The 17,533-nt window shown below is 40.5% G+C and overlaps 2 protein-coding genes across 2 annotated transcripts; one reads left to right on the plus strand and one right to left on the minus strand.

Moving 5' to 3' along the window:
- Window positions 1–1,096: 1,096 nt before the first annotated feature.
- Window positions 1,097–3,182, minus strand: CIAO2B (cytosolic iron-sulfur assembly component 2B). Its single transcript, XM_084269881.1, has 5 exons — window positions 2,989–3,182; window positions 2,801–2,878; window positions 2,262–2,387; window positions 1,841–1,886; window positions 1,097–1,305 (listed from the first exon to the last, which is right to left on the minus strand). Exons 1-5 carry the CDS (start codon window positions 3,130–3,132, stop codon window positions 1,208–1,210), a joined length of 492 nt encoding a protein of 163 aa, XP_084126007.1. The 5' UTR covers window positions 3,133–3,182; the 3' UTR covers window positions 1,097–1,207.
- A 2,126-nt stretch (window positions 3,183–5,308) lies between these two features.
- Window positions 5,309–16,019, plus strand: CES2 (carboxylesterase 2; the record flags this gene model as incomplete). Its single annotated transcript, XM_084270266.1, has 13 exons — window positions 5,309–5,384; window positions 5,979–6,183; window positions 6,606–6,744; window positions 6,999–7,132; window positions 8,165–8,318; window positions 8,572–8,673; window positions 9,775–9,873; window positions 10,392–10,532; window positions 11,368–11,448; window positions 12,749–12,896; window positions 13,516–13,665; window positions 15,280–15,352; window positions 15,491–16,019. The coding sequence occupies 13 exons, from the start codon at window positions 5,309–5,311 to the stop codon at window positions 15,678–15,680; spliced, it is 1,692 nt and encodes a 563-aa protein (XP_084126392.1). The 3' UTR covers window positions 15,681–16,019.
- Between the last annotated feature and the right edge of the window lie 1,514 nt (window positions 16,020–17,533).

The following is a 17,533-nucleotide window of genomic DNA, read 5'->3' on the forward strand; positions in this document are numbered from 1 at the left end:
GGAATACCCTTGGGTCAGTTGGGGTCAGCTGTTCTGGCTGTGTCCCCTCCCAACTCCCTGTGCCCCCCCGGCCTCCTCGCTGGTAGGGCAATGTGAGAAGCCAAAAAAGGCCCAAACTGCTTGGGAACAACTAAAGTATTACGAGCTTTATCAACATTATTTTCATCCTAAGTCCAAACCACAGCACCATACCTGCTACTAGGAAGAAAATTACCTCTATCCCAGCCCTGGACATCTCTTAGATGACTGATGACAATGAAGTTAACAGTGCCTCTGTGCAGACACCAAAGTACCTGACAGAATTTCTTTAACTTTCCATGTGGTCCTTTGACTAGAAACATCTTTTACAAAAGTTCTAAATAATTCCAGAATTCTGCCTTAATAAATTTTTCTACTGTCGATTTCTGATAAGGACAATAGTTTAGTAAACACTACATTTCCCAAACCAGAGGCATAGGCCAGGTATTAAGTCTCAATATGTTTAAAGCAAAACTCATTTAGCTGTCATAAGCCCCTTCAGCAGAGGGTACCTGGGCTGTTCATACTGAAAACTATGAATGACTCTCTCCTATGTTGTGGTAGGTACATGAAAAAAAAAGTACCTCAAAAGATACTGTATTTTCTACTACAAGGAATGAGTAATTAAAAATAAATCCCATTTATTCAGGTCTAAAGAGTCCTCCCTATTTGGCTAATCGAAATTAATGTAATAAAGACCAGACAAATTATTTAGAAGCATTTACACATAGCTAAATAATTTTGTGCACATTAACTTATACAATTTTTGATGTCTGAAGCTAAAAATATATATTAGCAGTCAAAAGTAGTCATATAAATATCAATATTTTAACTGCCAATTAGCTTGGTGTATTTTTAAAGTCTAGTGTGCAAAATCCACTTCTAAAATGCAGTTTAGAACTAATCTTTTGACAGTGAGAAACTAGTTAAAACCAGATTGATACATGTATTTTAAAAGAAAACTCCTACCTATGCATTGACTAACGAAATTTAAAAGTCAATTTTCATTATATTATTGAGGCTGCCTGTAAGCCAACTTCCCAAATACTGTTTTTTGAGGGAGTAATGAAACATTTCCTTAAGAAAATCAAAGTGATTTTATTTTGCTCATAGTTTAACATTAGCATCACAACTTATATACAAAATTAGGTTAACACAGCAGAACACCAACAATTTCCTCATTGGGCAATTATGATCGAGCAGACAAACACTGATTCACCACTTCCAGTAAGTGAGAGTTTTCCAAAGCAGCTGCTACACGTTCTTTATCAGCAAGCTGTTTATTAACTGTGCAGGAAAAAAAAAACCCACAAGAAATCGGTCAAAACATTGGTATACAGCATCTTTGTTAAAACATTTTACATCAAGACACATAATCACACTGTTGCCGTGGTACTCAGGCAGACTACTAATTCTGCAGATGCAAAGCACGCTGCAGAGTTACAGTCTAAAGTCAAAGCTACCATGTTACCACAAGTTAAACCAGCAAGCTGCTAATGATTCAGCAGCAGGGAGCTGCACGTGTAGGTGTAACACAAGAAATTTTCCTTCCAGCCTCTCCCATATTCTGAGTTCTCCATAACCCAGGTAAATCAATGACTAGTTGAGAGCACAGGCTGCCTGCGATGTTTAAAGAGCAGTACAGAGTGTATCTAAGTGTCATTATTACACATTCCTGTTCTGGAACATCCCCCAGAAGTGAAACACGTAAAGACCCAGATATTACACAGCTGCTCTGCAGGTGTAGGAGTCTTTAACCTCTCTAATTTTCAAAATTAAAAAAAAAAAAAAGACAACCACGCAAGAGTATTGAACACCTTACCTGCATGCTCAGAGGCATGAGTTCCTGGTGTTATATGAACATCCAGCTTAAAAAGCATCGTAAAAGAAAAAGGGGACAAGTCAACAAAACATTAGAAGGCAGTAACAAAAAGGAAAAGAACATGTCTTCTGGCCACTACTAGTTAATATATAGCAAAATAAAGTAAAGCCTCAGATGACAGACTATTTAACTCCCCTCCATAACCCCACTGGCCCTTGACGTGACCCTCATGGAACCATGATTTGCTTGGCTGTTGCAGTCCACTGCCCTCCCTGGTTCCTGCAGCATTTCCCCCACCACAGCATGAAAATCCTCCAGTTATTTTTCACTGCAAGTTAGCTTCTCCCACACCTTTTTATTTTCTCTTTCCTCTCAAACACAATCCCCCTCTTTGGCATTCCAGAGCAATCTGATTACTCACCTTGAACCTCTCAGGCAGAGATCTGATCAGTTTGACCTTTATGGAGAGGCCGATTAAGGTCGCCATGCTGCAGTGAGGGATGGTGGGAGTGAACTCCACGGCCACTGTGCTTTCTGCATCATTCACCTGTTGAAACCAAACACTGCCCCTGTTCCCAACTGGCTGCCTCTGCCCCACGCCAGCCACGGGCATTTTGTGTGAAACGCAACTCGAGGCTCTACTTTCCCCTTAGTTCTCCTCACTGCCATGTTTAAGTACTGTGGTTAGCTGCGGTAACTACTGTAACCAGCCATGGTCCATCTTAGAAAAAGATAATTAAATAAATCAGGCAGCAGTGCCCCGCAACGCGCATTCACCGCCCGCCAGCGGCCCCACAACGTGCCTTCACCGCCCGCCAGCGGCCCCGCAACGCGCCCTCACCGCCCGGCAGCGCCGGCCGCGGCCCCGCAACGCGCCTTCACCGCCCGCCAGCGCCGGGGCGGCTGCGCGGGAGCGCAGCGCAAGCGGGCGAAAAGCCGCGCATCTTCGCGGGATCTCACTTTCACTCGCACTTGCTCCACCACATTCAGCTCCTCCAGGGTGAGGGGGTGCTCGGGGTCGTTAATGGAGCGGATGAGATGTACCGGGTTAAGGAAAACGGAGCTGCCCGCCCTGCCCTGCCCTGCCCTGCCCAGCCCAGCCCCGCCGCCCCAGTGTCCCCGGGCCGGCCTTCCCCTCCCGGCAGGATATCAAAGATCTCCCGGTCGTCAATGGAGTCGGGCAGCTCATCGTCCTCCTCCCGTGCCGTTACCGGCCGCTCCCCTGAGCGGCGGTAGATGAGAGGGTTGGCGTTCTCCAGCGGCGCCCCGCTACCCGGGCCTGGACCCACCATGGCCGCCGCTCAGGCCCTTCCTTAGGGGCCGGGCGGGCGCTGTGGCGGCGCTGCCGGCGGGCCGGAAGGCGCACGGACGCCATTAACCGCTGCACCGGGCGGGGAGGCGGGCGCTCGGCGGCGGCGGGGGGACGGCTGTTGCCTGTGGCGGGAGTGCTCTCCTGTGGGCAAGCAGCGAACTGGCGCGGCCTGTGGGGAGCGGGCTCCGGTGTAGCAGCGCCAAGGACAGTCGGGAGGAAGCGTTCGGTGGGTCGAGCCTTTGAGTAGCTTTAAACTGTCTGAGGGTGACAAACGGGTGCTGTCGCTGGAGTCACCTCACAGCCCTGCTGCGCTGTGAGGCACCTCTGAAGTGAACTTAGTGCTGTCGAGGACGGGTAAATTAAATAGCATCTTCAATACAAAATACTACTGATTAAAGTTATGTTTTCCTAGTTTAATTTGAAAAGCCAAACCGTGTGTGTGTATATATATATTTGTATAAACACAAACCAACCAACCCAAGCCCCAACAAACCTGCAAAGAGAGAAACTGGAGTGACATATTTTGGCTCCACATCCCCCTTTACAATAGGGTTAAATCATTTAGTCCTGTGTAAACATCCCGCATATTACTGGTTTAGCTTCCTTGCCATGTGCTTGATTTCTCTTTTCTGTATAGAGTTTGGGTTTTCCAATGCCTGCTGTGTCAAGTCATGGTAGGAAGATGTGAGTGCTCCCCAGGCAGAGAGCACCAGTTTCTGAGGCACCAACAGAAAGAAAAGAGGATTTGGAAGGAGCTGAGATTTGCTGCTTCAAAAGATGTTGCAGCTGGAAGAGAAGATGTATCTTCTCTTGGTTCTGCTGCTCAGCACTGCCTTCCAGATACAGGGGGTACCTCAGGCGTGCTTTTGACTGCAGGGAGTTAGGCCAGGTTGGGTTTGCACTAGCAGGAGCTTTTGTGAAGGTTACTGACATGTTTACACATCTGCTGATACTTTAAATAAAATGAGCAAACTGCCTTTTTCTTAAAGATGAACAAACCTATTCTGAAAAACCTCTGCATGCCAAGCAGAATGAACTTACATTCTGTGTGATCTGTGGTGGAGAACTTGGTTTCAGAGGCTTTTTGGGTGTCCATGCTGGAGGAAAATTAAGTAACAGCAGTGCAGAGGGGCCTGAAGCAGTGTGCTGTGACACCATTCATCCAGGAGAAGTGAAACAAATCAAAGGTGAGAAGGCAAAGAAGACATGTTATGTAGAGGGTACTTTGCCAGTTGAAGATTGGGCATTGGTGGACCAGGCTGGGCTTGTAGGCCTTGAGGTTTATCCGCTTAGGGCCAGCCATGCATGCTAAGGGATGTTATGCTTCTACAAACTACAGATAATTTCTAGGACTTTTTCAGGCAGCAGGCAAAACCTGTCGGTTGGATTGTCTGCCTATTTCCACCATAGGAAGCTATTTTATAAAGAAGGTGAGGTCTCACTTTTGAGAGGGAAATAGATACCCCATAAGCTGTTGGTAAGTAGACCTTGCTTGCTGACCTCCACTGAGGTTGCTTGTAGAGAAGAAGCTATAATATGGCTCTTAACTTTGATCTCTCTTTTAATTTTGAAAAATGCAGGAAGCTTATTTATGTTTAAAAAGGGATAAATAACTGGTTTGGAGGCTACTTCCAGCTTGAAAGTGTCGATTATGGTACAGGTGTGATAGCCTTCATTAAAACTTCTGCAAGAATTAAATATTTTGTTTTATTTTATTTTAATTTCTATCATTACTTTCTAGTAATGTGTAGTCTACAATCCTGGTTTTTGGTGAAGTTTTTGTTGTTATGGGTTGGGGTTTGTTTACAACAATATAATTGTTGACAGCTCTGGAACCTTTTTAGAGCCTTGCTGTTTTCTCTGCTTGTAGGATTAACAGCGGATTAACTATAATTAGACCTTTTGTCGTTCTCAGATGGTGTTCAGTCATTTTCAGATCATGGTGCATTCTGGGGACCAGGTAGTGATAAGGTGTGTTACACTAGGGGATTGTATTTACGCTCTGTATCAAGTAGAGCTCTGAAAGTGCTTAATGCAGCACATGTTCAAAAGGGAATTGAGCCACACTTCCTGCTCTGTGCCCTCAGCCAGGACTTTGTACCATCCTTTTCCGCGTAAGACCAGAAAATAGCCTAGAGTCCAAACGGGGGTGAAAAATGGCTCCTCAAAGCCAAATGGCTTTGCTTTGTATCTTGCTTTGTAGTATAGCATTCATCATTTGCAGAGCTGAAGGTGAGATACAACATTTATTATTGCTGGTGGGGAAGGAACTGCACTAACAAGTTGCAGTGCAGTGATTTTCAAAGGCAGTGCATCTCTTATACTTGTGTTAGCAATCTGGAAATGTATCCTAACAAGCTTTATGTAAAAATTACTGAGTTTGTGAGATTAAAGCATCTCTGGGATGATTTTATGAATGTAAAAGTTCCTGAATTTCTTTAAAGGCAGAAAGCAAAAACATTTCCAAATTTTCTAAACAAAATATTTTTAAGATCTTGTTGGATGATAAATTTAGAAAATGTTGATGATTTTGGCAGTTACTGTTTGCTTTGAAATTTGTTTTTATGCTTCATGTTCTTGTGGAGTGAGTAAACTTTGTCTTGCCTAGTTCCAGTTGTCACTGGCAGAGACAGCTGGGGGAGAGTTTGGCAGGGGGGTGTCTGTCATTGTACAAAAGTGAAATGAAAACTGAGCAAAATTGAAAGGAACAACCTGAAGTCTTCTAAATTAAGCACTCAGTAAAAAAAAAAGGCTTAATTGACAAGTCAGTCTGATAGTCATGAAGATGCAGTTTATTCATTTACTTTTACTTTATGTGTTACCTAGGACAGTCTGGTGCTGAGCCAGAAGTGACTATCGCGCTTGGACGGCTCAAAGGGAGACAAACGAATGTGAAAGGGACAGACAGGCTTGTAAATGTCTTCCTTGGGATTCCTTTTGCAAAAGCACCTGTTGGATCCTTGAGGTTTTCCCCACCTGAACCCCCCGAACCCTGGAATGATGTGAGAGATGCAACTTCTTACCCACCACTGTGAGAGCCGTTCAGTTCCTTTGTATATAGGACCTGCATATGTTTGTCGGTGCTGTTGTGTTAATTAGGGTCCAGAGATCTGATTTTTGCTAAGGAGCTTGTATGGACTGGGCGTAGATACACTGCTGGTACTGAAGTATTTCATAACAACTGTGGGACTAGGAACCACACAGCATTTCTGGGAATTCCCTGTCTTTGGAAATCATGTTTTCTCATACCACGCTGAAGTAATTCAGCTTTTCAAGGACAGCTGTAGACTGTGCTTCTGGGGTTGCATCTGTAACTGTGTATAAGTAACACAAAATTGGAGCACCCTGTGGGAATTCAGTCCCTGGGGCAAAAGAAAGTGTGTTTCTCTATCATTGTTACATTGTTGCTATTGCACTTTTATTGCTAATAGTTACTTCCTTTCTTTTGTGAAGGTGTCCGCAAGACCTGTCCCTGTTGAAAATAGCTGAAAAAAACTTTAAAGAAAAACACCTTCCATTCCGAACTTCTGAGGACTGTTTGTATCTAAATGTTTATAGCCCCGCTGGTTCACACAAGAAGGACAAGTTACCTGTATGTAAACCCATTGTACAAACCTATCTTGTACAACATTTGTACCTAACAATAGCTCCGAAGTCACTTAATTGCTTTTGAAAGTGTGATGCTGCATTAGCAGAAATAATTATGTAAAATCCAAAGTCCACCAACCTAAAATCCAGCTCCCATTAAGCTTTGGTGATTTGGAGTTTCTAATTCTCTGGTGTCTTCTTTTTTGCAGTGAAATCTGCCAAGCAACGTATAAAAGTGTCTCACCCTTTTTCTCAAAGGTAATGGTGTGGATCCATGGAGGCAATTTCATATTCGGTGGTGCTTCTAGGTATGATGGTTCTGCACTGTCAGCCTACGAGAACGTTGTGGTAGTGATAATTCAGTACAGACTTGGGCTCCTTGGATTCCTCAAGTAAGATGACCTATTTCACTTTTTACAAAGCACTTCCTATTATGTTTAAAATATAGGTAGTTTTATTTTCCAAATCAGATGAACATCTATACCAGTTTGCCACTGTTAAAATGGTTTGAATACATAGTTCACTGATATCAGGACTCAAGAACATTAAGAATGTAATTCCATTTTGTCGTGGTTTTACCCCGGCTGAGAGCCGAGATCCACGCAGCTGCCTGCTCCTTAAAGGAAAAGAGCAGGGGAAGAGGGAAGGGGTGGGGGGAAGGAAGGGGCAAATAACAACCCCAAAACCAAGAAACTAAAACGCCCGTGGGTTGGGATAAGGATAGTTTACTAAGATAACAGAAAGATACAATATAACAATGCTAACAGGACTTTAGAGCAAAAATATATGAAGCTGTTGGTACACAATGCAGTTTCTCACCGAACCCACAGCTCAGGCCGTGCCACCCAGAGCCGTCCTGGAACCCGACTGTCCCCCAAGAACCGCGCGTCCCGGAGCCGCCCCTGCTCTTCCTCCCATCCGTTGTACTGAACAGCAGGACGGAATTGGCATGGAATACTCTCTTTGGCCAGTTTGAATCACCTGTCCTGGCTTTGCCCCTCCTTTCTCATGAATAGAGAAATATGAAGAGCTGAGAAAAGTCCTTGACTGTCTGACAGCAACTAGAAACATCAGGGTGTTACCAGCACTGCGTTCATTTTAACTCTCAAACACAGCATTCCATCCACTGCTACAAATGAAGTTAACTCCATCCTGACTGAAACCAGGACACATTTGCATTGTCATTTGATTGTAGCTGGCTATCAAATCATCTAGTGTAAAAGCCAGAAATCCATCTGTGTATGGGTGAGCAAACAGCAGAGGCAAGTAAGTCAGTGGGACTTAGGTCTGACTGTGGCAGGCTTTGGGTCAGTAGGCTGTACAGAGCTTTCCTTAGACAAGTATGACATGACATTTTGCACAAACTGTAAGTTGGTGAGGTTTATTAAATTCTGGGAAGTTGGCTTATACTGCTTTTCTTTCAGTACTGGTGATGAACACGCTCGTGGGAACTGGGCGTTTTTGGATCAAGTAGCAGCTCTTCAGTGGATCCAAGAAAATATTGAACACTTTGGTGGAGATCCAGGATCTGTCACACTCTTTGGTGTATCTGCAGGATCTTGCTCTGTGTTTGCACATGTAGGCATGACATAGATATACTAAAAAGTCAAGACTTAAAATCTTCAAAAACTCAATTAGTGTAAAAATTCATGTTTAATCTGATTTTTCAAAGTAAGATTAATAGCTTGTTGTGCTAAGTCCGGACACTTCCCCTGTAAGCACATAAAAATGTGTAATTCTACACTGAATCCAGCAGTCCAGTCAAGCATAAAGTTATGGGATAAGGACCTTAATGTAGAATAAATGCTTTCTGTTCTTCCCTTCTTGGCAGGTTTTATCTCCTTTGTCTAAGGGTCTCTTTCACAAAGCAATATCAGAGAGCGGAATTCTAATCCCCCCTGTGAAAGATTTACTTCTTTCAACAGATCTGAAGGTAGGCTCTCATATTTTTGTTTGTTTTAGTTTGGTTTTAATTTTAAAGTCTTTATAACTTAAAACAGGATATTTCTTATATCTGATAATTTCTAAAAGAGAAAAGGGGAAAATCTGATTGCATACTATGCAGCAAAGTTACAGAATATCTATAAATATATAGATTAGCATTAGTAAATTTCCATTTAAATATACTATTTATTTGGAGTCTTATCATGCTCATTTGCTGTTAGAAATTGTACAGTTGCGTGACTATAGCATCTGTGGGTAGAGTTAGGTATTTTTAGTTACACACATGCTAAGCTGGGCATATGTCCATTTCCATGCACACTGTAACTTATACAGTAACTGTGAAATTTATTATGGAAAGTTTAACTAGAAGCCAGGAGAGGCGTTCAGTTTAACAGTGTCAGGGTTCAACCTGGCTGGCAGCTCAATGTCTGCCCTCCCCATGGGATGGGGGAAAGAATTGAAAAAGTTAAAAAAAAAAAAAAGAGTAAAACTCATGGGCTGAGATTAAGACAGTTATCGGTGTGTTATGAGCATCAGTTTCATCCTAAATCCCAAACACAGCACTATACCAGCTGCTGGGTAGGAAATTAATTCTATCCCTGCAAAAACCAGGACCAGGTCTTGTATGGAGGGCCTTGATTTGAAGTAAATTCATTTTAAAAAACCCAACAAACCTAAACTTTTAAATTCTAATTAAATTCTAATGAAATTCTTCTCTATAAGTACCCTTTAGTTTCTCCTCCTGAAACAGCAGGTAGTAATAATACAAATCTCTCATAAGCTGATTTTCTGAATTTTCTTGCCTTACTTGATTTGTGTTACAACCTCATATTATCTCTACAGCAAGGTTTGTTGTAGAACAGTGAATGGAAATACAGGAAGAAAGAGAAGTATACCAGAATGATTTCACTTTCTGATCTCTCACTGTAGTATTTCTAGTAAAATTAAATACTTGAAAACCTACTGAGTCCACCTAAATTAGCCCTTAAATAAAACTATAAAGAGTACTGTGTATAACAATTTTCTGTTTATGAATTCCTTACAGACCACCTCATAGCTAACAGTTCCTGTCTTTGTTAACAATTTTCAGAAAATTGCAAGTATATTTAAGTGTGAGACAAGCAGTTCACCCTCTCTGGTTAACTGCTTAAGGAACCAGAAAGCAGATGATATCGTCTTTAACAGTACGGTAGGTGAAACTTTTCCTGGTAACAGATTTTTTTAATGGTTGCTTGAGCTCAGCCTCTTACTGGAATTCATTGTTGGCCTTTTCCAACATTTTTCCCTATTTTTTTGTCAAAATATCCCCTAAATGCTTAAATAATTTCATGTAAGTTCTCTTCAGAATTTTCAGTGAAGTGTCACAGCACTTCTAACAGTGTGAGCGAGACTCAGGTGTATATATGTGATATTATCCCTTAGAAGCAGCACAGGATCAAGAAACCATTACATTACTCCATACCATGACCCAACCAGGCTAATATTTTATACTCTTGTGCACAATTCTTTATCTTACAGTGGCTGTAGATGCTTGGATTTTGTAAAGGTTCCCATCACCCCCCCCCCCCCCCACCCCCCACCCCCCCACACCCCCCCCCCCGGAACATTAAGTGTGGACATTTTATTGTTTGACTTGAAATTTAAAAAGGAAAGTGAGGAAATGACTAACAAGTAATTTGATCTTTTTTTTTTTTTCTCTTCCTTCAGGAAATCCCATTTCTACCCTTAGTTTTGGATGGAGTGTTCCTTAATAAGTCACCTGAAGACATATTGGCTGGAAAAGAATTTAATGCAGTCCCGTTTATGATAGGAGTCACCAACAATGAATTTGGCTGGAACATTAGATCTGTAATTTAATGGGTTTTGTGTTGGTTTTTTTTATTTTTTAATATTTGTGTTAACTGAAAGGCAACTCTGAGGAGTTATTTGCTGGTAGGACACCTTTTAAGTATGGCCAAAAGGCTTTGCACTGTGGGAAATTCCATGGGTAATTCCAAAAAGTGAGTAGTTGCTACACAGTGCACAAAACTGCAGGAGGTGGATTTGTGTTCTCTCTCTTCCTTGTCCTCATTTCTTTATTTCCTAGGCACTTACATTCAATATATGTAGGACAAAGTATTTGTTCTGAATCTGTGTAGGAACTGTGGGTCTCTGTGAGTGTGATGGTCCTAAGTCCGAGAGGAAAAATGAGAAGTGAAATCTGTTCAAATTCATTTTGCAGACAGGAGTGTCACTTCTTGTAATGCTCTAAAAAAGGAGAAGATTTGCCTTATCTTTACTTCGAAGAGTTCGAGCAGCTGGACTAGACACAGAGAGGCTAACAGCAACTTTTAAGATCTCCCCTACCAGAGGGAAAATAAGCTTTTGAGAGGAAAGATTTTGACTTCAATTCTGCCCTAATGCTTCCTAGTCTTATAAGTTTCTCATCAATGTGTGTTGATTTAAGGATAAACTACTTAGTATGAGTGGTTTATGTAGAAACCTTCACCAAGGAAACACTTACTGCAGTAAATACAAGTTTTTCAAGACAGCTCCTGCACCATGCTGCATTTTTTTGCATGTGGTATGATGCTTCCAAAATAAACACCAGTACTAAGAGTAGAGTGGAATAATGTAGTTCAAATTAAAATTATTGGAGAATTTGAATGGTGCTAATAACATTCCTTTTTTTTTTTCTGTGCAGACATCAAAAATACCAGGTTTGAAGGAAATAGGAGATAAAAAATCAATCATTTCAACCTTAGAGTTTTTACTGCCAATGATGGTAAGAACCCTTGCACTAATCTAATTCAAAAAGTGAAATTTCTTTCTGTAGGACAGATTTGTGAAGTTTGATGTTCTCTAATTTCCTGCTCAAGTCTGAATGTTACTAAGGCTTGAAGTCACGTTATGCTTTGGGGAGAGTCCCTGCAGTGCTGACAGGTTACTGTTACAGAGTTACACAGAAATAGGCTTGAGTGAGGCCTGGGGTTTGGGGAAATACCTTTTTCCTTCCAGACCTCTGAACTAATATTTTTATTTAACTTTTAAAGTAGTTCCTTTGCACCCCTAGTTTTGAAATTTATCTTTCAAGTAGCAAATTCTAACACTAAAAATGAAAGCTGTGTTTGGAGATCCCATTGGTGTTTTCCCATAGTCTAATAGTAAATCTTTCAAGGGCTCAGAGAATTTACTTTTGTTATTATCATCTCTTTTCTCCTGAAGAAAACATAAAACAAAGGTATTATCAGGAGACATTGCTGGATATTTGTTGATTTCTGTAGAGCTTTAACCCGTATAAATCTTTGCAAATTTGACCAGAGGTGGTTTGTTTGGTGTTTGTTTTTACTGCTGGGGTTTTCTTCCTTCATTATCATGGTTTTGCCTCAACTGGCAGCTAAGCACTATGCAGCTGGGGATGGGGAGGAGAATGGGGAAAAAAACAACTCATGGGTTGAGAAGAGGATGATTTAATAGGATAACAAAGGACGAGAAGAATAATCATAGTAACAACAACAATCATCATCATCATCATAATACAATGAAATATGCACAAGTGCAATTGATCACCATAACAGAAGGGAAAAAAACCCAACAACCCAATGCCCAATCTGTTTCCAAGCAGAAAATCTCCCTCCTGGCCAGCTTCCCCAGTTATATCTGGAGCATGATGTTATATGGCGGGGAATATCCCCGTGGCCAGACTGGGTCAGCTGTCCTGGCTGCTCTCCTGCCTTCTTGTGCACCTGGCAGGGCATAAGAAACTGAAAAGTCCTTGACTTAGTGTAGACACTACTACTGCCTAGCAACAACTGAAAACATCAGTGTGTTATCAACATTATTCTCATATGATATCTAAAACACAGCACTATACCAGCTGCTAAGAAGAAAATTAACTCTACCTCAGCCAAGACCAGCACACCCTACAAAAAGTCTGAATAAGTTTTATTTGCCATCAAGGTTTCCCATCAGCATGGGTGCTACCCTGAACCTTTGAGGAATCTCTGAAGTTTAAAAGATATTTTTGTTGCTAATTCAGAGAGAGAGTTTTTCTGCTTGTTTCTTGTTTCCCCTTTTTCTCCTAGTATGTACCATCAGAGTTTCTGCCTGTGATAGTGGATGAATATCTAGGAAACACAGATGATCCTGCTGAGCTACGGGACCAATTTCTGGACTTCCTAGGTGATGTAGGAATTGTCATGCCATCCATAAGAGCATTGGATTACCACAAGGGTGAGCTAATGAACGCCAGTAGGATATTCAAACCTCTTACTACATGCTAGATCAAGTCATACTCTCCTTGAGATTCCCACCGGGAACTTAATGGGAATGCAGTGTGATATAGGTCTGCAGGGCTGTGTGAAGCAAGTTACTCTGTTACCTTTGTGCCAGCGTCTTGCACTTGTGCTCATAGTCAAAATATATTGAGAGTAGAGCATGATAACACAGGTAAATGTTTTCCAAGTGAAGTATAAAGGATTAAAAATTAAACCATATTAAAGCAACCTGGATTTTGTCCTTTGGCCCACTGCTACTTGGGAAGATGGCAGCTCTGTAGTTTGGAGATTTTCCGGTGCTGAAGTGTAGACAAGCCATGCCAAAATACTCAGAACTGGAAAATTATTTTATGTTACTTTCTTTTCTCTAAGTTTTCCTGGCATGAATCTTTCAAGTTTTTGTGCAAGTTCTGTGGTCTCTTAATTTTGAATAAAAATACATGTTTCAGTGTAACATGACATTAAAAATATACCCAGTATAACTTTGGGCTTATTTAAAGTAAGATTTTAAACAGCTGATGTGAGCCATAATTTATGTATATCTCCTTTAACTCTCTAAATGTCATGTCTTCTAGAGTCTGGAGCTCCTACCTATTTCTTTGAATATCAACATCGGCCCTCTGCCTACTGGGATAGTAAACCTGAGTATGTGAAAGCTGATCATGGAGATGAAGTTGGCTTTGTCTTTGGAGGACCATATCTGGCTGGTGATATTCAGCTATGCAGTAAGGAACAGAACAATCAATATTCACTTATAAATTACTCTCACAACACTGGTATTATTCTATTCAGTAGTACTACTTCCATTTTAATCAGACTAAAGGGCATATATATTATCAGTTAGACTGAAATATAACCCTTTCTCCTGTTAGAATTTGTTTAACACTAATTGACTAATTCATTTGTTTAACACTAATTCTCCATTCTTTATCATGTACAGATTGCTGTTTCTGAAGTGCAGTAAGTTACACATGTCAACAGTTTAGCAAATAGGACATTTGCTAGAAAACATCACTGTCATTATACCAGCAGTGTTCTTGATAACTGTGGCTGAAAAAGAAATTGAAGGAAAGGTCAATTAAACTTGCAGGGGATTAGCAGGGTACTTGGGAAGCAGGAAATTTGGGCTCTATTCTTTTCCTGAGGAATTTAAGTTAATGTCTCCTTGCCAGGAAACCTCATGGGCTGTCAAGCTCCAGAAGAGGGGGAACATGGCCTCTTTTGCAGATAATATTCCAGTTGGGTTGATTAGAGCAAGACTCTGAACTCCAGTGTTTCATTTTCTGCATGAAGATCTAATGGTTAGGTTAAAGACTATTTGCTTCAGCAGAATCCCATGTCCAAATAAACGTGCCAGTTGTTGAACAGTCAGATACGAGATGCCACATCCTCAACAATATTATGAATCCATAAATTTTCTTTAATTGCTTATGCCTAAAATAATAACATACAGGATGGAATATTTTCTTTCACATGAGAAAAAATTAGGATCATTTCACAATTTTGACAAAGAAACACAGAAATTCTACTTATTTTAAGTGAATTCACCATTCTTATGCTTTTTTGGGGGGAGGGGCGGTCATGTGCCCAGTAGTTTATAGTCTGTTTAAAAGTCTGCATTAATGAAAGTATTTCCTTTTATTCCATTGAACTTTGGAGCAATCTGGCTATGTTGTAAAAGCATTTGTTAATCTGTTACTAGAGCCTTTTGATTTTGCTAATATTTATATTTTACTTACTTGTGTTATCCTACACTAGAAAACACTGGAAAACACTTTTTCTATTTCCTGCAACTATTTTTCTTGCTGTATTGAGATGCATTTGTAATTAATAACACACTGTAACTATTTTCACCTACCTGATATAGTGGCATATGTGTAACTATATTTAAACTAATATTCTGGAGGTGTTGAGACATAAAATGACATTGTCTTTTATCAGAATGAAGACAATTTTGCTTAGTCATGCTCTGAATAATAGGGAGAATTTCAGTCCCACAAAGCTAGAATGAGACTTAGGAAACTAAAACACGTGGCCCATTCATTGAGTTGTAATGGGACTCAGGAGACATGGGTTCTTTTTTGGTTCTGCTTCTGGTCTTCAAAAAAAGCTACAGGCATATTACCTTATTTCCTTGTACCCCAATTCCCTGATTTGTATGATAAGGATTATTATGCTAATCTCCTTCATAAAAAGTGCTGAAATCTTGTCTTGCTGACCGCTGTATTACTAACGTATTGCAGATACATTGTTAAAAGTATTCACAATCTGAACTGCTGCTTCTGTAGTAGCAATGTTTTGAGTTCCACTTAAAAGAATTGTTTTGTATTGTGTCTCAGGTGAAGCTACAGAGGAAGAAAAGAACCTTAGTAGAACTCTAATGAAGTACTGGGCTAACTTTGCTCGAAATGGGTAAGAATCATAAGATTCATTACATATATTGCTGGTTTGTACTGTCCCCAAAGTGACAGAAAATTAAAGAAAAAAATAGAGAAAATGTATCTGTTTTGTTGATTCAGTCTTAACTGCTTGCTTTCTTCTTGTTTACAGAAATCCTAATGGGGAAGGCTTGGTTGACTGGCCGTCTTATAACCTAAATGAAGAATACTTACAGATAAATCTAAAACAAAAGAAAGCCAGAAAGTTGAAAGGAAAGAAGGTAGATGTATGGAGAAAGATGATGTTTGAAATGACAAATAGCAAAACAACAGAAAACAAGAAGGTTAATTCAGAGTTATAGTTTATGATCTAAGCATGCACATAATAGGCAAACTATTAGGATAGTAAAATAAGTTACTTAAAATAATTTTGAAGATAAAATTGTTTCCCTTATTTACACCTTTTCTTCACAGTTGCCATAGTTGCAATTATTGTCTGTAATAATTCCAACTGATCTGTTTCCCTTGTGTGTTCCTTTACTTATTCCTGGATTCATGTCTAGGGCAGAAGCCTCACTTATGAATTATAGGTACCAGATTCCCCACTGCTCAGATTTTCTGTTACTTCCCCATGACTGAAGCTAAAATATCACAGCAACATGGGTTTAATAATGTGAAATCAATAAAGACTTGATCTACAAGTAAAACTGTTCTTTGATGTCGAGTGTATCAGTAATGGTACAGAGTTTTGGTCTGATTTAGACACAGAAATGTTCTCTGTGAAAGAAAAAATGAACTAAAACATGTTCTACTTTGTAAGTCAGTGTTACGACAGAGATCCTGTGTTTCTGACTGTTGTAACAGTAGTGCTGGAATTAAGACTTCTGTCAAGTGTTAGAAAAGGGAGAAACAGTCTATACAATTCACACATTTTTCTTTTAAATTTAGCAATAATTCCCTTAGAAGGATCAACATTCATCACATTAGTTCCACAATTCCTGTCTTTTCCATGGTGCTTTAGACTGTGTTCCAGACTGTTCTCTGTGCCATCAGTCAGCTCCAGGTTCTCTGCACAGGGTCATGGGCCTTCATTACCAGCACTGGAGAGGGATCAGTTTACTAGAATTATTCCAGTGCCCTTACCAGCTGATGTGCACTTGGACTGCCAAGAACACGTCTTCAACATCTCATTTCAGTGTTATCAAGAACTTTTTTCTCTGCTGTGTCTTGTTTGTTTCCTATATCTGGCTCCTAGGTAGCTCCAGCTCTCCCAGCCATATTCCTGACCTTACTGCTCCATCATGCCCCGATGGGGCACTAGGCATCTGATTGCCCCTTCTTTCATCTCCCTTCTTTGTCTCTGGAAGAATTTAAGAACGTTCATTGCTAATAATGTCCTACAGCAACTAACTGGCCATCCCTTCTATCTTTATGGCTTTATTGGAAGAAATAGAGTGGGATTTCCTACCTCTTTCTGCCCAAATTCTGTTGCCAGTCAGAACTCGGAAGACAGAGTTAGACTGTTAGAACAACTGCTGTTTTGGTAAGTGGGAATTCCTACTGAGAATCCATCCCTTCTCCTTTGTTTTACCTAATGTTTTGTGAATATAATCTCAAAATAGTCTTGATAGATTTTCATTACACATCCAATTCCCCTGAGGTCCTGTACCACCCCTTTTGAATGGAAATAAACAGGGAGCAGTGTATGTACATGCACAGAATACATACTATTGTTGTAAGGGTAAGCAGAGAAATGCAATGGAACTGATGCATGCAGGCACAGTGCTAAGAATAAATCACAGTGGAAAATGTGAAAGGATTTTACTCCTACCTACTTAGGGGTAAGTGCTCTGATGCTTGGTCCTATCCCAGAGACATTCTGATGCAAGATTACCACATGCTGAAGAGATGGAGTGTTAAAACTGTCAAAGCACCAGCTGCATAGGCTAGCTCCAGCTTCTCTGAATACTCACTAGGGCTAAGTAAAAAAGCAAACTGACCCTATTTTAAATGTAAACTTCTAAACTTTTCTGCCATACATACTTGAGGCAAGAAGTAATTGTGAACTCTCATGCAATTATAGGCCGAATAAGTGTGATATTTGTCTCTGAAAAAAGTCCCTCAGTAAAGCTACAAAAATTCTGCATTGAAGTTACTGCCCATATTGTTTCCTTTGAAGCTCAAATCCTCAGTGTTATCCCATTTGCCAGTGTAT

The sequence above is a fragment of the Gallinula chloropus genome, assembly GCF_964237585.1.
Source record: "Gallinula chloropus genome assembly, chromosome: 13".
In the NCBI taxonomy this organism is placed as follows: Eukaryota; Metazoa; Chordata; class Aves; order Gruiformes; family Rallidae; genus Gallinula; species Gallinula chloropus.